This window comes from Populus nigra, chromosome 16 (genome assembly GCF_951802175.1).
Source record: "Populus nigra chromosome 16, ddPopNigr1.1, whole genome shotgun sequence".
NCBI lineage: Eukaryota > Viridiplantae > Streptophyta > Magnoliopsida > Malpighiales > Salicaceae > Populus > Populus nigra.
This window is the reverse complement of record NC_084867.1, coordinates 5,142,947-5,170,773: the sequence shown is the minus strand read 5'-3', so window position 1 is coordinate 5,170,773 and position 27,827 is coordinate 5,142,947. Positions and strand designations below refer to the sequence as shown.

The window sequence follows — 27,827 nt, the reverse complement described above, 5'->3', positions numbered from 1 at the left end:
GAAGGGGGGTGTTATTAGACTTCAAGCGTTCACGATTGTGGTCGAAAACAAAAATTTAGACTGCCTAACTAGTGGTAAAGCTAATAAATAATTAACCTACCTTAAAATTATTTAAGCAGGACTTGTAAATGTTCACATGTCCCAAAGGACGTAAAGTAGAAGTGCCAATCTATCCGTATACTATGCCTTTGTTAGGTGACAACATAACTCGTGTCATGTAAAAGTATTCAACCCCCTCCCCCCACCCAAATTAGAGCGTGTTTGACAGTGTGGTTGCGAGTGCTTTTCAAATAATTTTTCGTGTCAAAATACATGCCAACGATATTTTTTTATTTTTTAAAAATCATTTTTGACATCAGCACATCAAAACGATCCAAAACGTACAAACTATATTAAATTTTAACAAAAAAAAAATATTCAAATTTTTTGGGAACGCAGCCGCAGCCGCGTTCCCAAACGGGACCTTAGTTTCTTAAGGAAACCAAAATCAATTCTTACCACGTCTATAAAAGGTAAAGGATCAACATGTATGAGATATTAAATTGGTGTGCAACATTGTATAACTTCCACTCAGAAGTTACGTGTTCATCACAAACCAGGGCCAACTAGGCACTTTCAGCTTTTTCCTCTTATTTTTAGTAAATTTTCTCATTGTTCATTACCAACTCCGAGCCAATTGTAGGGTTTTACATGAGAGAACATCAGAAAGCATGGGTGTCCAAAGTGAGTGGTTTTCATTTGGCGTCCCGAAGTTGAGCAAAGATTCTACACTTCACGCGTGATAGAAAAGAGCTAGCTGCACGGTACCGACAAGATCACGGGTGCACGTGATGTTCACGAGACAGACATGGTCTCTGTCCGTGACATGGACAACCTAGTTTATGATATCTTTTGGAACCACGTTCTTTTATTTCTTATTTCTTATACCGTAGCCTCTGCTTATGTCTGGGTTTCTTTACAATCACTGGACCTTCCGGTCGCTTTCCCTTTTATGTTAGAACAGACCTCTTCAGCTCTTTACACTCTATCTGATCGAACTGTGTTGCTAGGAGTAAAGAAAGATACTGGTCTATACGCTACAGAATCTAACAGTTTAATTGAGGCTAAAATGATCAAATTACCAATCTATTGCACTAAACGTCCACTGTTCCAAATAATTCTTCTTCATTAATTGGTAGTTTGCATAGAAGAGCTTGAGAAGCCTTGCTACCAAATAAGCTTCATATTTGTTCCCGAGAGATCAGCATCTAAGGGAAAACAGGTCTAATTGTTTCCAGCCTTTTTATATTATAACGATCAGCAGGTTCAGCATACTTATTTATATCTTCTAGTTGGCTCAAGTAATGATGCCAGTAACAGTAGAAGAGGCCTAGGCTAAGTCCTTTTCTTGAATATCAACTTTATATTACAAATCCAGAACTGCGCAAATCAACTTCTGTGTGTACCTGAATTTGTTCTCTATCGGTAAAGTAAGCACCCAAACTTTAACCAAGTCGGACCCCCTACCTGAAAGTGACCACACAAAGATGCTGTTGGTGAGAATGTACGAAAACTTCCAGTGAGGACCGAAACGGACCCCTATCCAGAACTGACAATTAAAAAATAAAGTTCATAGTACAAAAACTATATCTGCAACAACCCTTGTAAATTAAAAATTTGACTAGGCTTCTCTTCACATGTGACTAAATGCCAACTGTCTACAAATTCTGTATCACTGCAAAAGCTTGTTAATTTGATAGCTCCTCTCCCCGGAGGTTCTAACCAGCAAACAAAGTTTGAGCAGAAACAGTCCAACTTTAATGAAGCACAGTACAGCATTGTCAAGCCTTTGGTCACAGTTTATAAGGCTACTTTTATCAATTAGCTCAGAAAATGTGTGTGTAGCATTACCTGATATATCACGGAGCAGCCCTGGTACATCTTGCAAGACAGTCCATTCTGAGTAAAAAACACACTGGATAATAACCATGCCTCTGGTTATCAGACAACCATTTTTGTGCTCACAAAAGTTCCGAAAATCAGCATTCAAGGTGACGATCATGGTGCATTATTTCAAAATCTCAACATAATTCACAAAAATGGATGTTATTAAGGGATTGAAAGATAACAACTATCAATCTTTGTAGGATGCACCCGCCATGATGTATTAAATACACAGAACAGCATACGTACAATAACTCACCTGATACTAGCTCTCAGGCCTCTGAACTTTTTTAAAAGCTATGTAGTTGGAACTAATCTCATAAATTAGGTCAACATGCCTTTTGCTACCAGAGTTCTTCCTAAGACTACTTTATATATTCACTTTTCTTTTCTTTTCTTTTCTTTTTTGCTTAGATATATATTATGGATTTTGCTTTCTGGTAGTACGCTGCTAAGATCTAAAGAAAATTACTTGATATTGTTTTTGGAGAAAAATGGTAGAATAACAGCATCACACCATGATCTTTCTAACTGTAGTTTATTGGGACAACTAGACACAAGAACATTGCGAAAATCTTTTTAATTTTGTAAAAGCAGTAAGGATGTTATAAGCTTTCATATGGTTTTTGTGATAAAATACAGAAAATTGATTGAAACCAAAAGAGGTTGATCTTGAACATTCTCTTATTTTTTTTCATTTTCAATTGTTATCTTACCCTAGATTGCAAAGCAGTGTAGATTAAATTGCTATAATCATGTCTTCATGTTATTAATATGGCTAAAATGAATTTGAATACTTTGTCGGAGAAAATTGCCTGAAATGAATAGCAATACAAGGTTTGACTGTAAAGTACAAAAGCTAGATGATCAATTCAGAGAATTTATGAAAAAATTTATTACACAATACAAGTACAAGATGTCTTCTTGCAAATGCGCAAAATCATATGGATATGCAAATATGATTTCAGTTCATCAAAAAATATCATTGCAGTTTTACCTTGACATACCATGTTGCATTTCCCTTAACTTTTAAATTTACTTCTCCATCATTAGCAGAAAGGCAAATAAAAATTACTAAAATTTTCAGATTATATTTTCTCTAAGATCAAACACAGCCATATAATAGAAAAGACAAAAACTATAAAGTAGTTAAAATTCAGAGTAAACTTACTGTCGAAGACTAACAATTATAATGATTGATACTTGAATGCAACATGCTCTTCATAACATCAATATCCTTGAGCAGTTTCTCATTCTCATGATTCCTACTCTGTGTCTCAACATCTAAAGCTGCAATAACAACTCGCAGCAAATCACTAAAATAACTCAAGAATGATCCACTGGATTTGAAGTTAAGCTAATTATTTTCAATTCCTATAACTACCCCTCAATAAATGGCTTAAGAAATATACGAAGACAAAAAAAAAGAAGGAAAAAGAAGTCCACCATCACAACTTCAAGAACACATATCAAGCAGCAAAACCAGAAAACGGGGAACTGCTTAAAATTTTACTGAATGATTAAGAAAATGACAAAAAGATTAATCTAAAGACAATCTCACAGCGCACCCAAAGGGATACATGACGTTCACAAGCAGCAACATTGTTTGTATTCTGCATATTTTTAAATGCAGAGCTGGAGGTTGGCATGTTACAAGGACATGATAAGTACACCATTACGCATGCATATGTTATGAAGCTAAGCCTCATTAAATGATGATGCTTTACAACATTGCGATATCTTCTCTCTCACTATTCAAGAACCATTTTTGGACAGATGTTGAATAACACTTGTCAATTTTCACTGAGAAAATGTTAAAAGGTAATTCCAAGTCCATACAAACTTAATTCAAATATAAGACTAATGGAGCTCCCAAAATATCCTAAGCATATGATCTCCTTTTTCTAAAACCATTGGGAGATATTTGATCGAAATTCAAAAACACTAGGAAGGAAAGCCTGTGCGAGAAGCACAAACTCCAAAAAAGAAAGAAAGAAAGAAAGAATGGTCAATACTAGCACTCTTATGTTCCACTTCCTCTCCCCAGCATGGTGGCAGCAAGATGGATCTAATCCAAACTCTTCCACAACAGTCAATGACAGAAGCTAAATATATTTAGCCATCATTATGGTGAGCTAAATACTGGTTGAGTCTTTTTTCCATTTATATGATTAAATATGCAATAAGCACAAAAGCAGCCACAAATACAGGCACTTCCCTAAAAGGTCCCAATATGAAGAAACAAGGTCCACAGTCTACCCCTGAAAGAGATATCAAATACATGGGAAAAGGAATCGTAGTCTCATAAAACTTGAGAGAAAAAAGGGAATCTAGTTGTAATTCACCATTTGGTTTTATCTTGGCAACTTAGGGATTTTTTTTTAGTGGATCTCAAATGATATGTTCAATGAAGGCAAGACTTATATTGTTTCAGGGCTTCAATCCTTAGGTTGGGGTAAACTCATTTTTGAAATTCAGATTTGGCATTTTTTTTTCTAAATTTTGAGTCATATGTAGATTTTGGCATTGTAAGGCAACTTTAGAACTGCAAGAAGTTTCTAAGAGAGGCATTATGATTTATGAGTTTCTACCATCAAACTACAAGATAATCAACCCAAACAAGAGTTGTGAAACTCCTTGTTATTCAACCTGTTATAAGAAGATTGCAATGATATGGGCCAGTGTTGTCAAAGATGAAAGGCACTAAAAAGCACCAAGCCTGGAAAATGCCCTAGACGCTTCGTCTAAATGAACTAAGGCGCACAACCTATATGATATAAAAAATTACATGTATAATATTATATTATGATACATAAATCTAAAATATATACCAATTATGATTAGATCATTAGAAAATCAAAAGAAAATATGAAATACCATAATATAGTCATATAAAGTTACATTTTTAACCTTTAAAACAACATAAAATAATTTAAAGAATTTTTATATGATATAACTTAGTAGAGTTTTTATAAGAGAAATTAAGAAACAAAAAGATGAGATGACAGAAGAAAAAAAGTTGAAGAAATACCTTTGTTGTTCTTAGTCTTCACTCTTGACTCTTGTGTTTTTAACAAAACTACCCTTAATTTCTTTCTTGTATAAGACTAGATAAAAAGATAAACAGGACAAAACATAAGTTTTTTTTTATAAAAAAACAGAAATCGAAGAGACACCTCTTCAAACTAATCTTCAGTGTCAGTGTCCGTGTCAGTGTCAGATAATTTTCATCAAGCGACGCCTTTATCACCTGCCTCCCATGCACGGGTGCTTGCCTAGGCAATGCCTCTTCAAACTCCATCACCTTAGGCTAAGAAAGGCATCTCGCCTCCAGCGCTTAAGCGAGCACCTGGGCGCCTTGTGACAACATTGTATGGGCCTTTCTAATGAGTTTCATAGCAGTACCAGAAAGGCATCATTTTGTTGGTAGTTGGCATAGGGCATGGGGTATATTTTCAGAAAGAGCCAAGTAACTTGGTCAAAAGGTTCACATTAAAGGCCTGTCAAAATGGAGAGCAAGCTGCTCACACGCAAAGATCAATTTATAGGTCCCTATCTAATCCAACCAAAGATTACTAGACACTTGTGCGAATGGAAAACGTATGTTTAGTCGACAAATAAATAGAACATCAACAATAAAACTCAAGGCTAGAGGACGTTACAGATATTACAACAATGATGAAAAAAAAATTAAAACTAAAGTCAAAATATCCAAAGTTGAGTTCTCATCATGTTAAAGTCTTCAATAAATAAGGGAAGAAAATAACCAATGAGTTTCTCATCACAGGTTTTGGTCCAAGTGCAGTAATGGAAGTTGAAGAACTATTAGATCAACTCCTTTATTCATCTGAAAGATATTCTCACACTGGAGCTTGATACTAGAATTTAAGTTTGCTTTATTTATATTATTTAACTATTTATCTAAAAACTACCCGTACATGTACTCCAAGAATGATCTTAGCGTAAATCATCTATGCAATAAATCTCTTAATAAAGAACTCATTAAATAACAAAACAAAAAATGGTCTAACAGATCAGCTTAAAAACATGCAACTGCAAATTATGCAAGTGTATATGTTGGCATGCCATATCAAATAAGTAATCTATTGATAAAGTAGCGTAAACTATAAATCGAAACAGATGTTGAGTAACCATTGATGCAAGGAAAGAAGATAAGCAGCTTAAGCACAACAAAAACAAGATTTTAATGAAACAATGATTTCAACTAGAAGAAGCAAAAGGCACGGGCAAGTTGAAAATGTACCGGAGTTGCAATCAAGAAGATCTTGAACAATTTCATCTATGAAAGCCAACATCAAATTCTTTAAAGCATTATTTTTCTCATCCAAGAGATGGATTTCATTTTCAAGAAACTCCTTTTCTGACAACAAATTCACCACTTCGTTTTCACCTTTGTCGATGTCCCTTTGAAATTCTAGGCATTGCATGACAAACTGTTCTCTGTGCAGAATCAATTAACATTTAGTAATGTTAAATATTAAATGAGGATAAATAATAACTACCAAAAGAGCAGCAATCATATCTTGCAAAAGTAGGCAAAAGTCATGAGAAACTTTATTCCAAGTTATGATTCTACAAATTTGAAAAACAAAAGGTGGCAATATATCCAAATAACCAAAACATGAATTTTTTCATACTAATATGGTAAATTCTTTTTGGAGAAAGTGAAAGCACTTTAAACAAGATATAAACTCCATGACATAAAAATATAGGATAAAATAAATTCTGAACTACTGCAAGTGAATTGTTATGGCCTAGAGAAATTCAATCTTTCCAGAGCAATCATTCCATCCTATTCTGATCCAATCCTGCAATCAAGAGTTTTCTCAGGTGTTTTGGGTGGTATCAGATGGTGATGGGTCTTCAATGAAATTCTAGCTAGATAGCTAGTTAGATGATAAACCTTTGTGTTACTCATTCACATAATTTTTTAACAAATATGAGGATAGAAATGAAACTGTTTCAAACATGAGATATTGTTACGGAACAACTTGGCTCTGGAATATAAGATGGGGACAGTTTGTGCAAGGGATGTAGATCTTAGAAATCAGCTACTGTCCTCACTATCTAATATTTCTTTATGTCCTCATGAACCTGACAGAATAATATAAAGATACACGATACATGGAGGATGCAAGGTGAACTCATGCTGCAGAATAATAAATGATGTTCTATTTTCTAACAATGCTCCATCATTCACTAGTGTTCGGATGTCTATTGCCCCACCTAAATGGCTGGCATCTATAAACAAGCTAAGCACCATAGAGCAGCTGTTTCGCAGGAGCATCATAAGGAACTGCTTTCCCCTCTTTGCAACAGCTTTGAAGAAACAACAGTACATCTTCTTTTACACGGCAGTAAAGTTTGGGAAATTCGGAGCCCCTAGCTCAATATTTACTCTATATGAACATTGGCCTTTAAAGGATAAATGCAGCGAAAGGTTTTGTTTTCTGTGATGTTTTCGGATACTTCAGTCCATCTGGTCAGCAGAAAACAATCTATCTTCAATAACTCGGTTCTAGATTGGGATGATATTTTTGGCTTGATTACGCTGAGCACTTGGTTGTGATTCATTTGCAAGAAAGTTTAATCTATCAGGTTCTGTTGTCCATGCCTTGTTATTTTTTATATTTACTGCTACATTTTTATCACTCATTCGGTTCGATTTGGTTAAGACCATCCCCTTGATGTTGTTTCCGCTTAGCCACTGATTAATAAAAAACACCTTTCTCAATTCTCATTAAAAAAAAAAACCTTAGTGGAACTACATCCGAAAATACGAAACTCCAAGTTCATGAAGAAGATAAAACAAATTACCATTTCATAAATTCTCAAATAAAACAACAACAATAAGGCATAATTAATTGATGTGTACATTGAAGACCTGATGGTCTACCAAAAAAAAATTAGATTGAATCCAAATATAATAAATAAATAAATAAAGATTTGAGTGAGTACCGCTTGTCGTCCATGCTTTCAAGCATCTCCATCTTCTTTTTTCTTAGACCACAAATCTCCTCCTCTAAGAATTTAACAGACTTCTTCGACTCATCTGCGCATTTTTTGAAAATTATAAAAAAAGATAAAATAAAATTGAAGCAAAACAAATGAAAAATAATAATAAAATGAATTACAGGCAACAGAGAGTAATCCATTGATTTCAAATTGCGAGAAATAAAGCGTCTTGGTGAGGTCCGATTCTCTGGCAGCCAAATCGGCCTCGAATCCAGTGCATTTGACGATCTCTGACTCGATCTCTCGAGTTATCTGAATGTTAGCTTCGATTTCCTCATTTACCTAAGCATTGAATTTTTTATTAAGAAAAAACACCAAATTCTTGTTGTAGTCATAAGAATTAAGAACCCGTCGGCCTAGCTAGGGTAATAAAACAATTGCGGAGAAGAGAAGAGAAGACAAATACTTGATCGAGCATGTCTTTTAGAGAAGAGATTTGACATAGAATCGCTCCTGAATCGTCCATTGCGTTTCGGTTGGGGGCTCAGGGTCTTGCTCTTCTAATTTCCCGCTTTTTCTACTGCATTGTTTTGTGCTGTCAAGCAAATCAGATTTTGTGTTTTAAAAATAATTTTAAAAACATTTAAAACTTTTTATTTTATTTTTATTTTAAATTAATATTTTTTTTTAGTAATTTTAGATTATTTTAATATGCTGATATTAAAAATAATTTTTTAAAAATATTAATTTGATATATTTTTAAGTGAAAAACACTTTAAAAAACAACCGCAACTACACTTCAAAACAGATCCTTAGTAATTGCCCGGAATCAGGTATCATAATATTATGAAATGTGATTTTAATGTATTGTTAATTTGAAAATATATTAAAATATTAATTTTTATCTTTTCAAATTTATTTTTAATATTAATATATTATAACTATTTAAAAATATAAAAAAATTAATTTATAATAAAAAAATCAAAATTTCATAAAAAAATCAATACAATCACAACCTTAAACAAACACTAAATAGAAAAAGATACTTTTAAACCATTTTTCTTTGGCACCTGGAAATATTGTTATAAAAGTAATTAGATCTCGAAGTTGCTTTTTAAAAAAGATAAATATAAATAAAAGAAAAAAAATATAAATGTAGATATTTCTATTATGTTTAATAGATTATGAATTTTATTTTCTTTATTGTTTTTGTGGCGATCTCTTCTCTTAAAAATGTACAACTAATAGAAAACAACTCGTTTTATTTTTATTACCGTTAAAGTTTCCTGAAATTAGTAAATTTTAAGTGTATTTTACAATTTAAAAACCAATGAAAATAGTTATAATTTTGTTATTTTTTTTAATTTTTGGTTTGAAATCAAAAGATATCTAAAGTTAGTAAGTTTGTGCCTCAAAATAAAATAAATTTACCTCATTTTAAAGTCACACATTTTATATTGGTCATAATTTATTTCATGCCTGGAACTAAGGCACATGTAAAATTCAATTCAATTCCTAATCAAATTTGAATTTAATTAATAATCTATAATAATTTATATATTTAGAATAAAATATTAAACCACATAATTTCATTTAATTATATTGTTTAGAATGCTCATGGAAATTAATTGAACAGATAATTTTAATTATTTTATTTTTTATTTAGAAATCTTTAATTTTTTTGTTACAATATTGCTTATATTTATTTGAAATGACATGAAACATAAACATCATAAAGAAGATATAAGTAGATTTATCTCTTATTAAGTTTTTATTAAATATTTATTGAAGAAATTTAAAAATATATATTTGATAAAAGAAATCGATCAAATTTAATATTTTCATTGGAATGTTGAGAGAAACAAATTATAAAACATTCCAATAAAAATTCTAACATTTTACTCAAATCAAACTTAAATAAAATAAATATCAAACCAACGCAAATAACATTATCAAATAGACAAGTCAATAACTAATATAATTTTGACAATGTTAATAATTCATAAAAATAAAACAATTTTTAATTTTAATAATTCAAAAGATATCATCAGATAAATTATGCAATAAGAAATATCAACTACAAAATAATTTTTTTTACAATTGCATAAATAAGTTTATGAGAATTACATAAATATTAGTTGTAACTTTCCTTCTGAATCTAGCTAGCTTTTCCCATTTCAGCTCGCAAAGCAAAGCTGAATTTAACAATTCCATCTTTAATTCTTCAAACTACATTCTGTAACAGCCCACAAAATTAATATTTATTATATATAATCATCTTTAAACATTCATGTAGACTATATTCAGATAAGATACAATAGTATTATAGCAAAGAAAAGTACTTAAACACCATGTGCAAAATATAAAATTCAACAAGACACCATAATTTACATATCTTAAATTTAAATATTGACATTATACAGTTTTATAAATAGATCTATTCTTATTATTACGTAGATTATTACAAAATCACATGATTTCACAAGGTCTATTCTTATAACTTTCTATTAAGTCTCTCTTTAATATGTTATTTCACATCTTTATACAACAATATTTCATATTATTTTATTTAAGCTATATTCAACAAACAACTGATGACATATATTATAGTCTAAAAATTCTTATACATATAGAATTCTTCAGTGCATAAATGATTCATCCCTAACTATTATCAATTTATATAGTTCCTTAAACATAATTTCCGATCGAAAATAACATATTATAATTTTTATGTCATCATATAGATAAATGCTTTCAACCGAGACTATTCATAACACTCATTTTTAGTTGTCCAAGTATGGATCCTATTAGCCAGAGTTAATCACATCCTTTACCCCCGGCTATCCAACATGAACACCATTAAGCAGTTAATCTTGTCATTTATTATCAACTATCCAACATAGATACCATTAATCGAGACTAATCTTGAATATTTTTCTCAACCATCCGACATGGATGTCATTAGCCAAAACTATTCTTTAACATCTATTCATGACTATCTAGCATGAATGTCATTAGTCAAAGCTAATATTATTTGTTCCTGACTATCCAACATGGATATCATAAGCCAAAGCTAATTATTAACATCTATTCGTAGCTATCCAATATAGATGCCATTAGCCTAAGCCAATCTTATCACTTATTCTCAACTATCCAACATGGATGCTATTAAACAAAGCTAATCTTAATATTCTTTATAATTCATGATTAATCAAATAACAAAATTCAGATAACAATACTTTATAAAAGTACCTCAAGAATTTAACAGAATTAGATGAAGGAGGGAATCACCTACCTATTCCCCATTTAGTATGTCTTCGCCTGGTCAAAGATACGATTCATGTTACACCTCCGAATATATAGAGAGATCATTATTCAATATATTTTATCTATAAGCATTGTCAAAGATTACTGTCATCAGGAAACTTTTTTTTTTTTATCTCTTTTACATAGTGCTTTTAGAACTATTCTTTTCTAAGTACGCTTTCAAACCCTCATGTACTAGATAATGCATTTTCTAACCCTATTCTTTTTTTTTTTCTAAGTGTGCTTTCTAGCCCTCACCTACTAGTTAATGTGTGCTTTCTAGCCCTATCATTTTCCTTTCGAGTGTGATTTATAGCTCCTATCCAATAGATAAAACTCTTTCAGACCCTATATTTTTCCTTTCGAGTGAGCTTTTAGGTAGGGGTGATTATTTTCGGTTCGGTTCAGTTTTTATCAAAAAAAGTAACCAAACCGAAACCAGTTCATACCGACCGATTTCGATTCGGTTTGGTTTTTTAGGAAAAAAACCGGTTCAAACCGGTTTGGCTCGGTTTTCTCAGTTTTGGCTCGGTTTTTCCAGTTTGGCTCGGTTTTTTTCCGGTTTGGCTTGATTTGTTTTTTGGTTTTTTTCGGTTTGGGTTCGGTTCGGTTTTCTTGGTTTTTTACTTATAAAACCGAAACCGAACTGGCCGGTTTTTTCAAAATTTTAATCGGTTTAATCGGGTTTTTTTACGGTTCGATTTTCTCCGTTATTTTTTTTTCTCCGTTATTTTTTTTCTGGTTTTCTCGATTTTTTGGTTTTTTTGCTCACCCCTACTTTTAGGCCCTCATCCATCAGATAGTGCGCTTTCAGGTCCTATCTCTTTCCTTTTGAGTGCACTTTCTAGCCCTCATCCATCTAATAATGTTATTTCATGCCCTCTCTTTCATTTTGAGTGCGTTTTTTAGTTCTTATTTATTAGATAGTGCACTTTCAGACTCTATCTCTTTCATTTTCTAGCCCTCATCATTTAGATAATATGCTTTCAGGCTTTATATTTTTCCTTTTGAGTGCGCTTTCAAGCTCTCGTCCATTAAATAATGCATTTTTAGACCCTATCTCTTTCCTTTTAAGTGTGTTTTTTAGCCCTTATCCATCAGATAGGGCTTTTTCATGCCCTATTTCCTTCCTTCTGAGTGCGCTTTATATCCCTCATCATTCAGATCGCGCGCTTTCATGCCCTATCTCTTTCCTTTCAAGTATGCTTTCAAGCCCTCATCATTTAGATAGTGCGCTTTCAGGCCTTATATTTTTCCTTTTGAGTGAGCTTTTAAGCCCTCATCCATCAGATAGTACGCTTTCAGACCCTATCTTTTTCTTTTCGAGTTCATTTTCTAACCCTCATCCATAATACAGTGCATTTTGAGGCCTTATCTCTTTCTTTTCGAGTGTGCTTTCTAGCCTTCATCCATTAGATAGGGCCTGAAAGCACGCTATTTGAATGATGAGGGCTAGAAAGGGCACTCGAAAGGAAAGAGATCTTTTTCCTTTTGAGTTTTCTTTCTAGCCCTCATCATTCAAATAATTCTTTTTCAGGTCCTATCTCTTTCCTTTTGAATGCGCTTTCTAGCCCTCACATATCAAATAATATGCTTTCTAACCCTATTATTTTCCTTTTGAGTACACTTTCTAGCTCTATCCATTTTCTTATGAGTGCATTTTCAGGCCCCTCATCCATCAGATAGTGCGCTTTATAGGCCTATCTATTTTCTTCCTGAGTGCACTTTCAAGCTATCAATTCTAACAATTTTGGAACGATCAACCATTTCTTGATCTGGTGAATCAACAATCTCTCATCTTTTCTACTTTACAAGCTTAATATTAAAGTCTCTAACAAGACTTTTTGTTGTAAGCATTGTAAAGAGAGGGTAATTATCATAACCCAATTTTGAGTTTTCCCTTAAAATTACCATTTTCTTCTAAAATGAAAAGAAAAAAAATTAAAATAAACAAAAAAGAATAGTAACATTGCAAGAGCAGACTGAGAATGGTTTCAAATGCATGTAAGAACCAAGCTGGAGTTTTGGAAAAAATTAGAATCTCAGTTGTATCCTACTATACCTAAGACTAAATGACAATGTAGATTAAAGGTCAAATTAAATGATTATTAGATGAATCTACATAAAAATTAAGTATGAAGACTTAATTAAACCTTTAATAGCGCAATTTGATTTAATCATAAGCCTGGTTAAAGATTTTATTAAGTTCAAGAATTAAATGGGGTTAAATTAAAATATTTAATTAAGTGCAAGGACTTAATTAGACTTTTAATAAGTCAAATTAATTTTATTAGAGACTTAATTGGTAAAACAAATAAGTTTGGAACCTTAACTTTGGCATAATTTAGATGACATGAATTTTAGAGGATCAGATTTAATTTTTACAAACTCAATTGGGTGAAATCAAGGATAAAATCATAAAAAATCAAAGTTTAGGGGTCAATTAATGACCAAATTAAAGAGATTCAAAATGAAGGACCAATTTGGAAAACACACGAGGCTTCAATGATTGAAATTGATGATATCAGGGGCCAAATTAAAAAACATTGAAAGTTAAATGGTCAATTGGGAATCAATTTGCATAAATAAAAAACCAATGATCAAAATGGAAAAGACATTGAGCTTCAGGGTTGATATTTAAGTTTGACAAGGATGAAATTGCATAAAATTGATAATTATAAGGTAATTATAGTTGCAATTAAAACAAGTTAAGACATCAGAGACTGATTTGACTTTTGGTCAAACCCCAATTCTAGAACCCTAATTAGCCAAAGGTTATCAAACTAATGTCGTTTTTATTTAAATGAAATAGTGCATTTTGACCAAAATGTGTGGTTTTGGTTCAAAACAACATTGTTTTGATCAATCTAAAATAATAATAATAATAATAATAATAATAATAAATAAATAAATAAATAAATAAAAGAGGGCTAGATGACTTATTGTCTGACCACTGCAGATCTTCTTTTTCCTTAAAAACTTTGAGAAGGTTGGTTCCATTGCCACCTGCCAAGCCCAAAATCACCGTCATCTCTTCCTCAAATAGGAAAATGAATGTACCTCTTAAACCTTGCTTGTTATACTCCAACCTAGACAAAATAAAAGCTTTTTTGTAGCCTTGAAGGCGTTGCTATAAGAAGCTAAAACACATGCCTCAACCAAATATGGATGCTAATGTACCCCCTTTTGTCGGCTCTAAAACACTTAAAAGTCTGACCTTTAGCCTCAATGAATGGCTTGGATTAATTCTTCTACATGAATAGAAGAGAATGGTCCAGTTCATGGTTCTAAAAAGATCCCAATAGCCTTTTAAAAATCTCATGTAAAAAACCATAGAGGGGGGAAGAAAGGATGAGAAAAGAAACAAAATGGTAAAAATAAAGATTACCCTTCGTTACCAAGCTCTCTACCTATTCCCAGACACAACTATATTGCCACACACACCATCACAACTCAAGGAAAGATACCAAGGAGGCAACATCTTTAGATAAGGTAAGCTTTCAACTTTGACAAAGGGGTGTAGCTTAATGAGCACACCCCCTCCCTTTCCATTTTGTTTTCAATGTTATCTTCTGTATTGAGTGTCCATTATGCATTCTTTTAAAGCCTTTTGTTAGTTTAAATGCAATAGGTGTTTGCTTTTTATGTTTAACCATACCATGTTTTAATATGCATATATGTGTTTAAATCTTGTTCAAGGTTTAGTTTGGATGTTTAATTTTGTTTCTGAGTTGATAAATACTAGTTTAAGATATTTGTTAGCATGTTTCGATTTTCAAAATAGTCATTGGAGTCCTTATGGTAGTTTTTTTTAAGTTTGGTTGTTGTTTTGTTCCTGTTATTCTTATACTGTTGTTAATGTTTTGATGGGCTTGCCTAGGCCAAATACATGTTGTAAGAATGTGAAAAATAATCAATGTAAAGGAATTAAGAAATAAGAAGGTTTCTTTAGTGAAAATATCATGTAGAAGTTCCTTAAATGAAGAAGAAACTTAACAAAAAGAGTCTGAAATAAGTTACAAGTATCTAGAATTATTTTCACAAATAGGTATGAATGTAAATTTCGAGGATGAAATTTTTATAAGGAGGGTATAATGTATACTTTTGGATAGAAAATACATAAATAGCAAGAAACCTAATATGTTAAATGAATAGAAGAAAACTTATTGTGTGGGGAATATGATATCTTTAGGAAATTGTAATAAAGTTAAATGAATAGAAGAAAATTTATTATGTGGGGAAGATGATATCTTTAGGAAATTGGAATAAAATGTTTTTATGAGAAAAAGATACTGGAATATATTCAATGAAAATTCACAATAGCTCAGCTTAAATTGAAAGTAAATCAATGGTAGATCTGGAGATAATTTAACCTGAAAATAAATGATTAAATTCAAAGAAGACTTTAATTAAAAGAAAATGATAAAAAAAATGAGGAAAGAGATGGTGTACCATTAAATTACTAGAAAGGAAGAGTTAGTGGGCCAACATAAAAATAAAGAAAATATTGGGGTCAATGTGAAAAAGAGGGGAAAATTTGGGGTTAATGTGTAAATAACAAAAAGATATGGGGCTAATGTGCAAATAAATAAACTATAAGGGCCAAATATGCAAATAAAAAATTTATGAGGTATAAATAGGAGACTTGGCTTCCTTTGGAAGCCACATCCAGCTTACCATTGATGAGAGGAGCAATCCTTGAAAATTTCTTGTAAACATTAAGAGAAATATAGATTTAAGGGATTTGGGAGATCAAAAACACCAAACAAATTCAAGAGATTTTTCATAACCCAATTCTAGGTTATTCTCTAAAATTTATTTTTTTCAAAATCAAAATAAAAAAATAAAATAAAAGTTGGCAACGTGGAGAAAGCAGGTTAGGGAATACAATTGCAATTTTAGAGGAAATTCAAGACCTAATTGTACCCTATTATGCCCAAAAATAGAGAAACAATGCAAATTCAATGTCAGATTAAATGATTATTGGACAAATTTACATAAAAATTAAATCAAATGACATAATTCAATTTTTAATAGGTCCATTTGATTTAATCATGTGCCAAATTGAATTTTCATTATTTTTAAGAATTATTTTGGGTCCAATTCAAAGATTTAATTAAGTGCAAAGACTTAATTATACTTTAAATGGATCAAATTTTATTAGGAGCTTAATTGGTTAAAAATTAACTTTAGGAGCCCAATTTGAGCTTAATTGAGAAGATTGAAATTTTAAGAGATCAATTTTGATTTTTCTCAAGTTAATTGATGGAAATCAAGGGTAAAATTACAAGAAAAATAAAGTAATGGGGTCAATTAGGGGTCAAATTGAATATTTTCACAGCCAATGACCATTTTGTAAGAGGCGCCAAACTATGGGGGCTCAATTGATTGAAACCGGGGATGAAATTAAAATTTTAATGATCAATTAGAGGTCAAATCACATAAATCTGAGACCAATGACCAAATTGAAAAAGGTGTGCAAATACGGAAGTTCTGTTGAAGTTCGTCCAGGGGCAAAATTGCACAGAGTGTAAAGATTGATGTCAATCAGGGGTGTAGATGAGATAAAACAGACATCGTATGACCACAAAGAAAAACATCAAAACGACGCCGTTTTAATGTTATTGTTCATCTTCTTCAAGTTTTTTCACCGAAAAGCTGTCCTGGTTACCTACTTTGCAACTACATTTAATACCTCTAAACTTTACCAAATTTGACAAAACTTGTACGAAAATGATCACTTGACATCCCTCTTTCTTTGGGTATGGCTCTTTAAGACTGATTGACAACATAGTGGCCCCAGAGCCGATCTAAAAAGGCCAACTCAGGCAGCCTTCAACTGTCAGATTTGACAGTTCACCATGCCTACTTTGAACTAACGGTTGGGATCCTTTCCAACTAAATCAAGGCTGAAATTTTTCCCCTATGTAGACAAGATCACCCTCTTCCAACCCCTATAAATAGGCCCAACTTAACCCTTTTTTGGGTTAAGACTGGCCCAATCATTTAGGATGGCCCAGTCCACGTAAATATTTAATATACATTCAATTTATATATATATATATATATATATATATATTCAAAAATCCTTTGGAAAAATTTGTTATTTTGTCATATGTTTTTCTACCAATTTTTGCATAATATCGGGTTGTATATTTACACTGTAAAATATAAATCCGATATTAAAATATCTGGTTTTCTTTGAAATATTTCAAAAAAAATTCAAAACTTTTAAATTAATTTCTCTTTTTAAAAATAAAAAAATATTTTATTTTCATGCATACGGTCAAATCCTTAAATTTTTCTAAGCATATCTTCATAAAAACAAAATTGCATCTTTCTCGTGTTTTAAAATACAAAATGAATATTGTAGCTAGTTTATGATTATCCATTAGGGTTTGGTCAAAATATCAAAAATCCTTTTACAATATTTTTTTAGGATCCAGATGTAGACTTTAATATCCATGGGGAATAAAATTACACGATAAAGTAAACCCTAAGGTAGTAAAGATACAATACATAAAATAAATGTGATTCTAAAATTTTGATTTTAGAATGGTTAGGATTTAATCCGATAAGGTAGTGACTCTCTCATGAAGAGAGATCTGTCTTGAACCTTAGAAAAGACCAATGAATAGAAACCAGACCTAGAAAAATAATCAAACAACAATACAACTTACCTTAGGTAGGGTGTACTGGGGGTGATGCGTTTTCCCCTTGCACAACTTGTCCCTTACCTAGACTCTCGCAGACCATAGACTCCTAATGACCATAATATTAGGTGGCGACTCTTGAACATTAATCATAATTTTATGATTAAATCTAAAAACCTTTCCAACACAACACTTCATCAATAGGCACGATAAAAGCCTTTGTCGTTGCCAACGATGTCACAGCGCGCCCCACGATAGGATTGGAGAGAGTATAGGTTGTAAGTGAGGGTTTTAGAGGAAGTAAAGGGAGAAAAGAGAAAATGAAGACAATTTAGTTTATCCTTGTATTTGTCTCTTGATTCATCATCCATCAAGGGTAAGAACTTCATCCAAGTTGCTTAGATTGAATAAAGATGTGATATGAGGTATGTTGAGATTGTTAATGTATATTAAATTGAGATTATGAACCTTAGTTGTGTGTTTTGATGTTGTTATGGTGGAATGATGTTGTTTACTATGTGTAGTCATTGAATAATGGTTTAATTGAGAGAGTTTTCTCTATAGAGGGTAGATTTTATTAGTTTTATTTATGTAAGATTCATGTTAGTGGTATTAGAAAGAATATTGGAAGGATATGGGTGTCTTGAATGATAAAGAGATATATTAAAACATTTTGTTGTTTGGTAAAGTGACAAGTTAAAAACATGACAGATTTATCACAAAACTTCCAACTATAATTTGACTCTGCAAATAATACAATTTGATATACATATCTTCATGAGAGTTATGGGTATGGGTTTTAGCTTTTAAATGCAACTGGTGTTGCGTAATTTGGAGCTATAAAACTCTAAATAGCGGTTAAACATTAATGAAAGGTCTAACCTGAAACCTACTAAACAGTCCCACATGTTACTGTCATGAGCATTTTTTGATACATAAATGGTAGATTTGGGTTCATCCCCCTTATAAAGGTTGTGTCTTTATGTCTTTTCTTTCTAATGAAACAAACCGCGCTTAAAATCGAGTTCTAAAAATCCGTTTATGATTGAAACATTAAACAATGTTCTGAAGGGCTTAGACTGAATGATGAAAGTAATTAATTGCCAACCTTTTCTTGGAATTCGACATTATGGAAATTATGATAAATAAAACATTGTGTACATATGTGAAACTTTATAGATTTGTCTTGCGTGGTGAGATAAAAATTCTAAATTTTGATGAGAATTGATATGATATTTTTGTTATTCAACTTGTTGGTGATGTCTGTCTTTATTGGAATAAGAGAGGTTGTACTAGTGGGACAGCAATAAGGTGTCACATGTAGAGGTCAGATACTAGGTAGGTCTTTTTACACCTTAGTTTTTTTATTTTTATTTTGTATCTTAGTCTTGCAATTTATTATACTTGATAAACCTAAGTAAAGGTGTAAAAGTATATTAAAAAAGCATTTATTGAAAGACAATGATTTTGTTGCTTTTATTATTGAATGAAAGTTAATGTTTGTTGCTTCTATTAATGAAGGAAAGCCAATGATTATGGTGTTTTTATTATTGAATGTAAGCTAACATGTGTTGTTTTCTTGGAAAAAAAAAAGCTAATGTTTGTTGTTTTCCAGGTAAGAAGAAGCTAATGTTTTTTTTTTTGGTAAGAGAAAGCTGATGTTTGTTGGTTTCTGGGCATAAAAAAAAAGGTCATTGTTTACTGGTCACTAATATTATAAAGTAGCAAATGATTATGTTGCTTATTTGTGAAATGAAAGTCAATGATTTGCTGTTCTATTATAAATGGAACCAATAAGGTGAAATAGAGTGAAATCTACTAGTAGAATTTCTTTACCATAATTATGTAAACAACTAGTTTGTAATTAATCTTTTGTAAACATATAACTGTTAGAAACATATATGTATCTTTTCTATTATCTGTTATATATTTCCTTTCTTTTATATTACTTATATGTTTAGGAGTTTTACTTTACTGTTTGTGACTTGTGGAAATTAATTGGATGTTTGAATCCTTCGATGGTGTTGATGTGATTTAAGGTCTAGGATGGTTGGACCATGTGTTATAATGATATTTATGGTAGGTTTGAAGATGTTGATAACTTGGTAGGGTTTAAATATAAGAGAAATTATGTCAAAATTTTGGTAGAATCTACAACAAAAAAAATAAAAATATTTGACCTTAATATTGCACATAAGCATATTATTCGGACATAACATGTGATAAGAAAAAAAATTCAGATCTCTCTTGCATCACTCAAAATCTTACATTAAATTCACTTTTTTAAAGATCAAGAATAAACTTCTCAATATTCTTTTAATAATTTAAGTATGTTTTACTCATTAATACAGTTACTCTTTCATTATCAAATATTAAATTTAAGATTTTCAACTTTTAACATTCTAATATAAACAATATTATAATGTAAATTTATTTCATGCTTACACATATTATATTCTTCTTTTTCATATAATAATCATCCATTTTCCTTGAATAACAAAAAAAAATCAAAGAAAACCAAGAAAAGACTAAAACACAAAATAAAGCTACAACAAAAAAATAGCTAAAAAGTCTAGCCGTTTCTAGAAACGGTCTAGCCATTTCTTAAAATACCTAACCCCTTTTTATTAGTGGAAAATTCTCTTCTTTTTTTCTCTGGCCAAAAACTTTACCATTGCAACAAATTTGTTTTTCACCTTTAAGATAAATCCATACAAGTTACATAATAAAAGATTTGTTCTTATTCCTATTCTGTTATGCAGCAGCTTTTCCTTGTTCTCTCAATTCCTCTTGTAACAGAAAATTTTAAATGTTCATTACAAACACACGTGGAAAATAAATGGAATATAATTTTAGACCAAACAAAGATAAACTGGTCTATTTGCAGCTTGGAGTGATCAAGGATTTAGATTTCCTGGAGCTTCATAGGGGCCAAGGGCCCTCCCTGAAGCACCATCCTGTCTACAACCCGGCTTTTGATACCCCAACTATGTACAGTTTGTTTTTGTAAGCCTCTGAGAAGCTGAGTCTCCCCCCGCAACGGACGAGTAGAAGCAAAACTTGAATTCCTTTAAGTTGGTTATATAGCGGAGACTATTTTTTCTGTATTGTTTTGACTAAAATCGGAACTACAGCCTTGTTTTTTCTTCGGATCTCTTGAGCTTAACGAAAATGTTCTTCATAACCCACACCAAAACTTGTCTTCTTAATATACTTTCCTGCAATCTCTTTCATTAATCTGAATCCTCTGCAGCTATAATACATAAAAGAGGAAAATTTCTACCATGAACAGTTTTATTCAATATCTCTCACACCATTAAGAGTCTGACATCCGGATATGTGGGTGTGAAGGAAATTCCAAAGCCCGCTGGCTGATGCTGATTAAATTACGTGTTTGATGATCGCTGAGGTGTGATGAATCTCGCATCCATAGAAATAAGAAAAGTGAGGTGCTTATATATTATATGAATCAATAGTTTAGGTTTTTGTGCTGGCAGGCCAGAAAGACTTCCCAGTGCGAAACCCAACAGCGCTCATACCAGTTATTAGAGTCATTTACACAAATAATTCATTGGTAGCTGTAATAAATGGTTACACACGTGTCAAGTTTATAAAATACTGTACATGCATAGAATAACTTTGAAGTTCTTTGCAACATTCAGCAGCAGAAACACCTCGAAGGACTCCTTCCCTTGGAACGCATGTGCTTTGCCTTCTCTTTAACCTCAAGCTCTTCATTTCTTCTTTTCTCCTCCAACTGTCCTCTTGCTCCTCCAGAAATCAAATCAATTCTCGCTATCTTGTTTTGGTAATGTTGCATGTTTCTTGCCCTTCTTAGCTCCAGTTCGCTCTACAGGTCCAGATGTCAGGATAATGGCTAGCTTAATCATTAGCATTCACAAAGTTGATTAGATAAATATCAAATATCAAAGTGAAACCTTCTTCTTTTCCCCATGGAGTTTGGCTCGCATCTTTTTTGCCTTCTCCCAATCAAGAATCTTGGATTTCATTTTCTCATACCTGAAATTTAGTTTTAACTTATTATAACCCAGACTAGGAAGTAATAATAGTAAATGGTTGAGTTTGAACTACTTTTTCAAGTAGATTTGGAACTGCTCAAATAAACTAAGGGTCACCTTCTATTAATCTTTCTTAGCTGATCTTTCTCCCAAGAATCTGCTTTGGTTTCCACAACTTGGCTTAAAGGTTGTCGGTTCATTGGTCTCACAGAGGAGGAACGACTTGGTTTTCTGGCAGGGAAAGCATTTTCTTGTTGCCTTCTGTCCTCTTCTGTTGGTTTTCTAGCTGAAGTTTCACCTGGAAATTATTCCTTTGTTACAGTCTGGCAGTAAACTCTTGTTTGGAATTTTCTTTTGACCGTTAATTACCTGCAACTATCACTTCCCTACTAGAGAAATGTCTTTTTACTCTAACAGAACCAGCTGAAGAATCTTGTTTCGTAGTCTTGATTTTTTCCTTTGACTTACCAAAATCCCCTCTCAGCTTTCTTCTGTAGTCTGCTTCAGCTTCTTCATGTGAGTGAATGACAAATGCAGCAGCAGCAACAGCAGTCGCAAACTCACCATCTTGGAAATCGTAATCCTGACTCATTGGCCTAGAGAAGTGCCTCCGGAACCAGTTCTGCCCCTTGTTATCTACTACAAAATAGCTAGTAATTACACTTGTTTGTTAGAATATGAGTCATTTAAATTTACCTTTCTCTCATGAATGAATTCTTAACATCAAATTCAGTCTTTTAATTCCGGAATCATATAAATAATCCATGTAGCTAGAAGAGCATAGAATGTTAATATAGCACAGGAAAACAGGACTACAGCATATGTAGTAGAATTAGAACTTTTGTAAACATACAGTTGTAGGAACACCATGAGTACCTGTTCTGAAGGATTCCGTTCGCCAAGGCGGTATTGCTCTCTCCGTGACACTGCTAGATTCTTGCTGCTCTGGACCGGAAAATGTCATCATTGTCAATATTATCTCAACCAAGAAAAATTATGAAACCATCATACAAATTAACTTTATTTCTCATACTCATATGAGAAAGTTTGAAGGTACCTCCTTTACCTTGTTAAAATATTCATCCACCACGCCAAAATACTTGCATTGTTTGCCTTTTCTAGGAGGCAGTAGTGTTTGATGATATGATTATGTGATATATAAGCAACAGCCTGGAAAGGAAGTCTTGCAAGATTTGTAAAGATTTAACTTTTAGATCATGAACAGAAGATTGGTGCAAGCAAGATATATGAACTATGCTTTGCATGCAGGCTACCGCTGTAGCATATTTTTGCTTCTACGGGAAGCTAAGGATCTGTTTCCGCTTTTCATCCCGCCACTTGTGTTTATTTCTAATTAGCTACTTTCTATCTTACTTTCTAAACTAGTTGTTAAATATACATCTTTGCAAGAAGCAAAAAAGGAAATGGCTCGTTTAATACTTCATTTTTTCTGTAAAATTGATGTTATAGAAAGAAAAATAAAAAATCCTCGTTAAAATTCTTCAAACTATTTTTTAAAATTTTCAAATATATATATATATATATATATATATATATATATATATATATATATATATATATATATATATATATAATTTGAAAGACTCATTTTAAAACTTTTTCACCTGAGTTTCTTTATAATTTTTTTATTGTTTTCTAAAATAAAAAAACACATAAATAATATAATATTTTTATTTTATATGCAGAAATTAAATTTTTATCAATGTAAAATATTAAAATTATTTTTTCTAACAATTTTCAAATTTAGTTAGTGTCATAAATTTATTTTTAATTATAAATATTATATAAAGTTTCCCCTTTTTTAGTTGATAAGTATAACTTTTTCATGATAATTCTTAATTTGAATAAAATAAAATAAATATTTTATAATTACATTATTACAAATAAAAAATTATTATTATGATTTTTTTATGAACACTAATTACAATTGTGATGTATTTCTTATTCTTTCGGTGAAAAGATTTATTTTTGTTCTCAAGAAATGAACATGATTTTTAATTTTTTATTGGAAAAAAAATCTAAAAAAGGAAAAGAAAAACGGTTTTCTATTACTGAACAAACCGTAACATTCTTGAAGATATAACATCTATTTTATTTTACAGTAATTTTAATTCACCCTGTCAAGTTTATGTGCTCTTTTAATTTCACTTAAAATCTATGATTTATTTCAATGAAACCCGAATTTTTCATATTTATTCTACGTTTCATTTTAGTCCATGTCTGCTGGGAAATAGTAAGGAAAAAATGTCAATTTCAATTTCATCCTTGAAGTTAATAGAATATCTTAATATAATTAATCAAAAGGTAAGAATGAACATTTAAAATTAAAATTAAAAATCATTAAAGAAAGATATTTTCTCAATAAAATAAATATGGTGAAAAACAACTAAGCTAAAAACAAATATGAAAAAATATAACATCAACTACGTCAATTATTACCTCTCCTACCCTCTCTCACTAATATATATATCATATCTGCATGTTTTTATCAAATTCTATATCAAACTTTATTATAAAATGTTGAAAAAGAATTTTGAAAAAAAAAATCAAAATCAAAATTTCTGAAATTGAGATTGAGATTAAAATTAGGGATTTATCTATAAGTATTTGTAAAAGATTGAGCCAAAATTTAAAAAGGAAAATAGTTTATTGTCTTTATCACAATATATAGAAGAAATACAAGGTGAGTGAGTAGTGCATGCCCTAATGTCGTGTAGCAGTGCAGTTGGAAAAGAAAATGATGTTGATGACACTTTTAAAGAAGTAAAGGTGTGTTGATAGAATTTGCAGATTTGATGTCGAAAGAGTTGCTCCAAGGCTTGCGTTCCATAAAAGATATACAACACCAGGTTGATTTGGTTTCAATATTTAGTCTACCAAACAAGTTAAGATATAAGCCTAGCCCTAAGAAAGCTAAAGAGATGCAAAGAAAGGTGATGGAGTTATTGGAAAAATATATTCAAAATAACATGAGTCTGTGTGTTCTCTCTATCCTTTTGGTCTTGAAAAGTAATGGTTCATGGTGGATGTGTGTTGAAAGCTGAGCCATTAACCAGATCACCATGAAATACATGTATCTGATAAGCTGAGCCATTAACCAGATCACCATGAAATACATGTATCTGATACCACGACTAGATGACATGTTGGATCAGCTAGCAAGTTTTTGTTTTCCAAGATTGACCTTAAAAGTAACTATTATAAAATCAAAATCAAGTCGAGAGATGAGTGGAAGACAACCTTTAAAATGCATCATGTGTTATACGTCTCAAAACCAAATTTTGACCTTCCTTTTTTATATATTTCAAATAAAAATATAAAAGCCAAAAACATTGTCTTTTTGGTAAATTTAGTAGATTTTAATAATTTTTTGTTTTGATAATTTTTACGTGGTTAGAAATAATCATGAAAAATACAAAAACAAATACAAATATGCAAAAAAAAAAAACAAAAGTACAAAAAAATACATATGTAGGGTTGAAATTGGACCAATAATTGAGAATCATAGGTAAAAATTTAGTTTAAGAAATTTTGGTTCATAATTGAAGCTTGATCACACGATCTAAGAGTTAATGTCTTATCCCAAGTGCAGGAGTGTTAAAGTAATAAATAACCCGACAAGACCGGGGTCGAACCACAGGGAGGTGAATTATATAAATTATAAATAATAATAATAATAATAACAACAACAACAATGATGATGATGAGTTAAAAAGGACTTTGAGATGTAAGATTAATGTGAAGATTAAACAATGATAAAAACAAATGTCAAGGTTAGAGCCACTAATAGTATTAAAGATAAGTAAAGTATAAACTCTTTATAAATTATCAACATGATCATATTAATCATCTTATTTACGTAATACCACACTTATAAATTTTATCAAGTATTCATGATGCTAACTTATGTTGACAACAAATCAAATTCCTCTCATAACAACAATGTTGACCGAAGACTATGAAGGATCAATATTTGATGTACCAAATGTTATACAACACAAATCTAAATTAACCATTTAACAAGCAAGGTAGTAAGAATTAATAAGATAAAAATGATAAGACATGTTAATAGCAAACTTTCTTGGATATAAACATTAAAGTCCATGTTAAGTTTATATTATACATATTCTAACACCATTAGTGAAACCTTTTCACCTTGACATAATTATCTTAGCTAGACATTATGAAGAAGAAAAACATAAATAAACAATATAAGAACATAAATATTATATAAGTTAACTAAGTATAGTAAAGGAAATGAAAAGCATAAACAAGATATTAAGGAAAATATAACATGGAATAAAACTTGAACATTACAAAGAAAGAGAGCAAGAGCAAGAGCAAGAGCAAGATCTTGGTATGAAGAACCAAGATTCCTAAATGAATGGCAAATGCCTCCTTTTATAGGCTAAAATTCGAAACTATTCATTTGGTAATTGATTATTGATGTAGTGGCCAACTATTGATTTAGTGGACTTGGTGGACAGCAGCACTCAAGCATTTTGGCTGGATGAAATGACATTGATGCAATCTGAATTTGGCAAAGTGTTCCCCATGAACATTGTTGGAAATCATCTTATCTTTCCACCCATCAAATTTTAGAGCATTTGGATCACTGGAGCTTGAGATATGGCTAAACTACTAAGTAGTGCTTCTGGTGGACGTGGTGGATAGCCCTCAAGCTCTTGTCTGGATGAAATGTCATTGCTACCATCCGAATTTGAGCAGGTCTTCTTCATGAAAGTTGTTAGAAATTGTCTTTTCCTTCCACCCACCAAATTGCATGTCATTTGGCCTTCTAGAACTCCAGTTATGGGTAAAATTCTGAGCAATGTTTGGGCTGGATTGCAGGACAAATTCTGACTTCTCTTTTGTGGCCAAACTTTGAATTTGAAAACAACAGATTTGGATCTTCCACTATTCATGAACATTGTAGGATTATTTCTTAGCTTTCTATCTATATAAATCAAACTAAAATCCAAGATGTACAGCTCTAGATATGACCTAATAACTGAACAGTGTTCCAATTTGAATTGACTCGGTATCTCCTTTCAAAGCTTAGCCTTTTCTTTGTCCTTTCACTTTCAATAGTTAATCACATCAATCAATTCTTTGAATTGTAAGATATGCCTGCATTTAAAATGAGCATTTACCATAAATTAAAGCTATCTTATAGTATCAGACTTGTTATTATAAAACATGCTCTAGTTAAGGAGTTATTGATACTTCAAGTGCAAAATGATGATATAAAACCTTGATAAAAATGCACTTTTAAGTACTAATCACACCCCCCAACCAGCTTATTACTAGTCCCTAGTAATCAAGGCGTTAAAATAAAAAAACAATTTGCAAGTTCTACAAAGCAAGGCATTCATCATTCAACTTTCATTAATCTATCCAAGTAAACAAACTCTCATTAAATTTATTTATATCTGCTCAATACCTCTTAAACAAAATATTAATAAATCTTTTTTTATGTGCTCAAATGTATGAAAACATAGATAATAGGGCTTTTATTGGAAGAAAACAATATTATGTTTTAATGTTTAAGGTTAACTTTCTCGGGTTGGGATTATTATCTTTTTCTTTTCTTTTCTTTATATATATATATATATATATATATATATATATATATATATATATATATATATACATACTTAAAACACAATACATCTTTAACTCATGTAACCAGCTTTAGGCTAATGACTCCCAGACCAGTTGGTCTTAGGGCATTATGTGTTGAGACACCCCTTCGAGCTTATTAACTCGGGTTGCAGATACTGATATGTAGATAGTGCAATGTTTAATTCCTTTAATCTTGTCTCCTTAACCCATGTAACAAACGTTGGGCCAATAGCTCCCAAGTCAGTTGACTTTAGGGTATTAGGTGTTAAAACACCCATTTCAGGCTTAATTGTTTAAATTAGAA

General features: G+C 31.4%; 2 protein-coding genes across 14 annotated transcripts; both read right to left on the bottom strand.

Annotated features, from left to right (window-relative positions):
- Window positions 1-1,248: 1,248 nt before the first annotated feature.
- Window positions 1,249-8,484, bottom strand: LOC133675632 (uncharacterized). Of its 5 annotated transcripts, none has more exons than XR_009835449.1 (7): window positions 8,366-8,484; window positions 8,079-8,241; window positions 7,903-7,996; window positions 6,188-6,384; window positions 3,095-3,213; window positions 1,891-1,954; window positions 1,249-1,506 (listed from the first exon to the last, which is right to left on the bottom strand). XR_009835449.1 is itself a non-coding variant. In XM_062097064.1 (7 exons), coding segments are annotated over exons 1-6 (621 nt in total). In that variant the 5' UTR covers window positions 8,426-8,484; the 3' UTR covers window positions 1,249-1,506; window positions 1,891-1,936. The 5 variants fall into 5 exon arrangements, 3 of the variants coding, with proteins under 3 accessions (XP_061953048.1, XP_061953047.1, XP_061953046.1); XR_009835448.1 differs by having other exon boundaries at window positions 1,891-1,938; XM_062097064.1 differs by having other exon boundaries at window positions 1,891-1,938; window positions 3,109-3,213.
- A 12,810-nt stretch (window positions 8,485-21,294) lies between these two features.
- LOC133675648 (remorin 1.4-like) lies at window positions 21,295-23,095 on the bottom strand. 9 transcript variants are annotated; one of them, XM_062097097.1, is made up of 6 exons: window positions 22,944-23,095; window positions 22,754-22,822; window positions 22,346-22,527; window positions 21,995-22,175; window positions 21,797-21,878; window positions 21,295-21,708 (listed from the first exon to the last, which is right to left on the bottom strand). In XM_062097097.1, exons 3-6 carry the CDS (start codon window positions 22,467-22,469, stop codon window positions 21,517-21,519), a joined length of 579 nt encoding a protein of 192 aa, XP_061953081.1. In that variant the 5' UTR covers window positions 22,470-22,527; window positions 22,754-22,822; window positions 22,944-23,095; the 3' UTR covers window positions 21,295-21,516. The 9 variants fall into 9 exon arrangements, with proteins under 9 accessions (XP_061953081.1, XP_061953076.1, XP_061953077.1 ...); XM_062097092.1 differs by having other exon boundaries at window positions 22,247-22,516; XM_062097093.1 differs by having other exon boundaries at window positions 22,247-22,513.
- Between the last annotated feature and the right edge of the window lie 4,732 nt (window positions 23,096-27,827).

Coding starts and splice junctions, on each gene's coding strand:
- LOC133675632 (XM_062097062.1), bottom strand. CDS start 8,425: ATGGACGATTCAGGAGCGATTCTATGTCAAATCTCTTCTCTAAAAGAC. Junction 8,242..8,365: donor TAAAAGACATGCTCGATCAA/GTATTTGTCTTC, acceptor TTCAATGCTTAG/GTAAATGAGGAAATCGAAGC. Junction 6,385..7,902: donor GAAAGCATGGACGACAAGCG/GTACTCACTCAA, acceptor GATTCTGCACAG/AGAACAGTTTGTCATGCAAT.
- LOC133675648 (XM_062097092.1), bottom strand. CDS start 22,469: ATGAGTCAGGATTACGATTTCCAAGATGGTGAGTTTGCGACTGCTGTT. Junction 21,879..21,994: donor CTAAGAAAGATTAATAGAAG/GTGACCCTTAGT, acceptor ACTAAATTTCAG/GTATGAGAAAATGAAATCCA. Junction 21,709..21,796: donor TCCATGGGGAAAAGAAGAAG/GTTTCACTTTGA, acceptor CTGGACCTGTAG/AGCGAACTGGAGCTAAGAAG.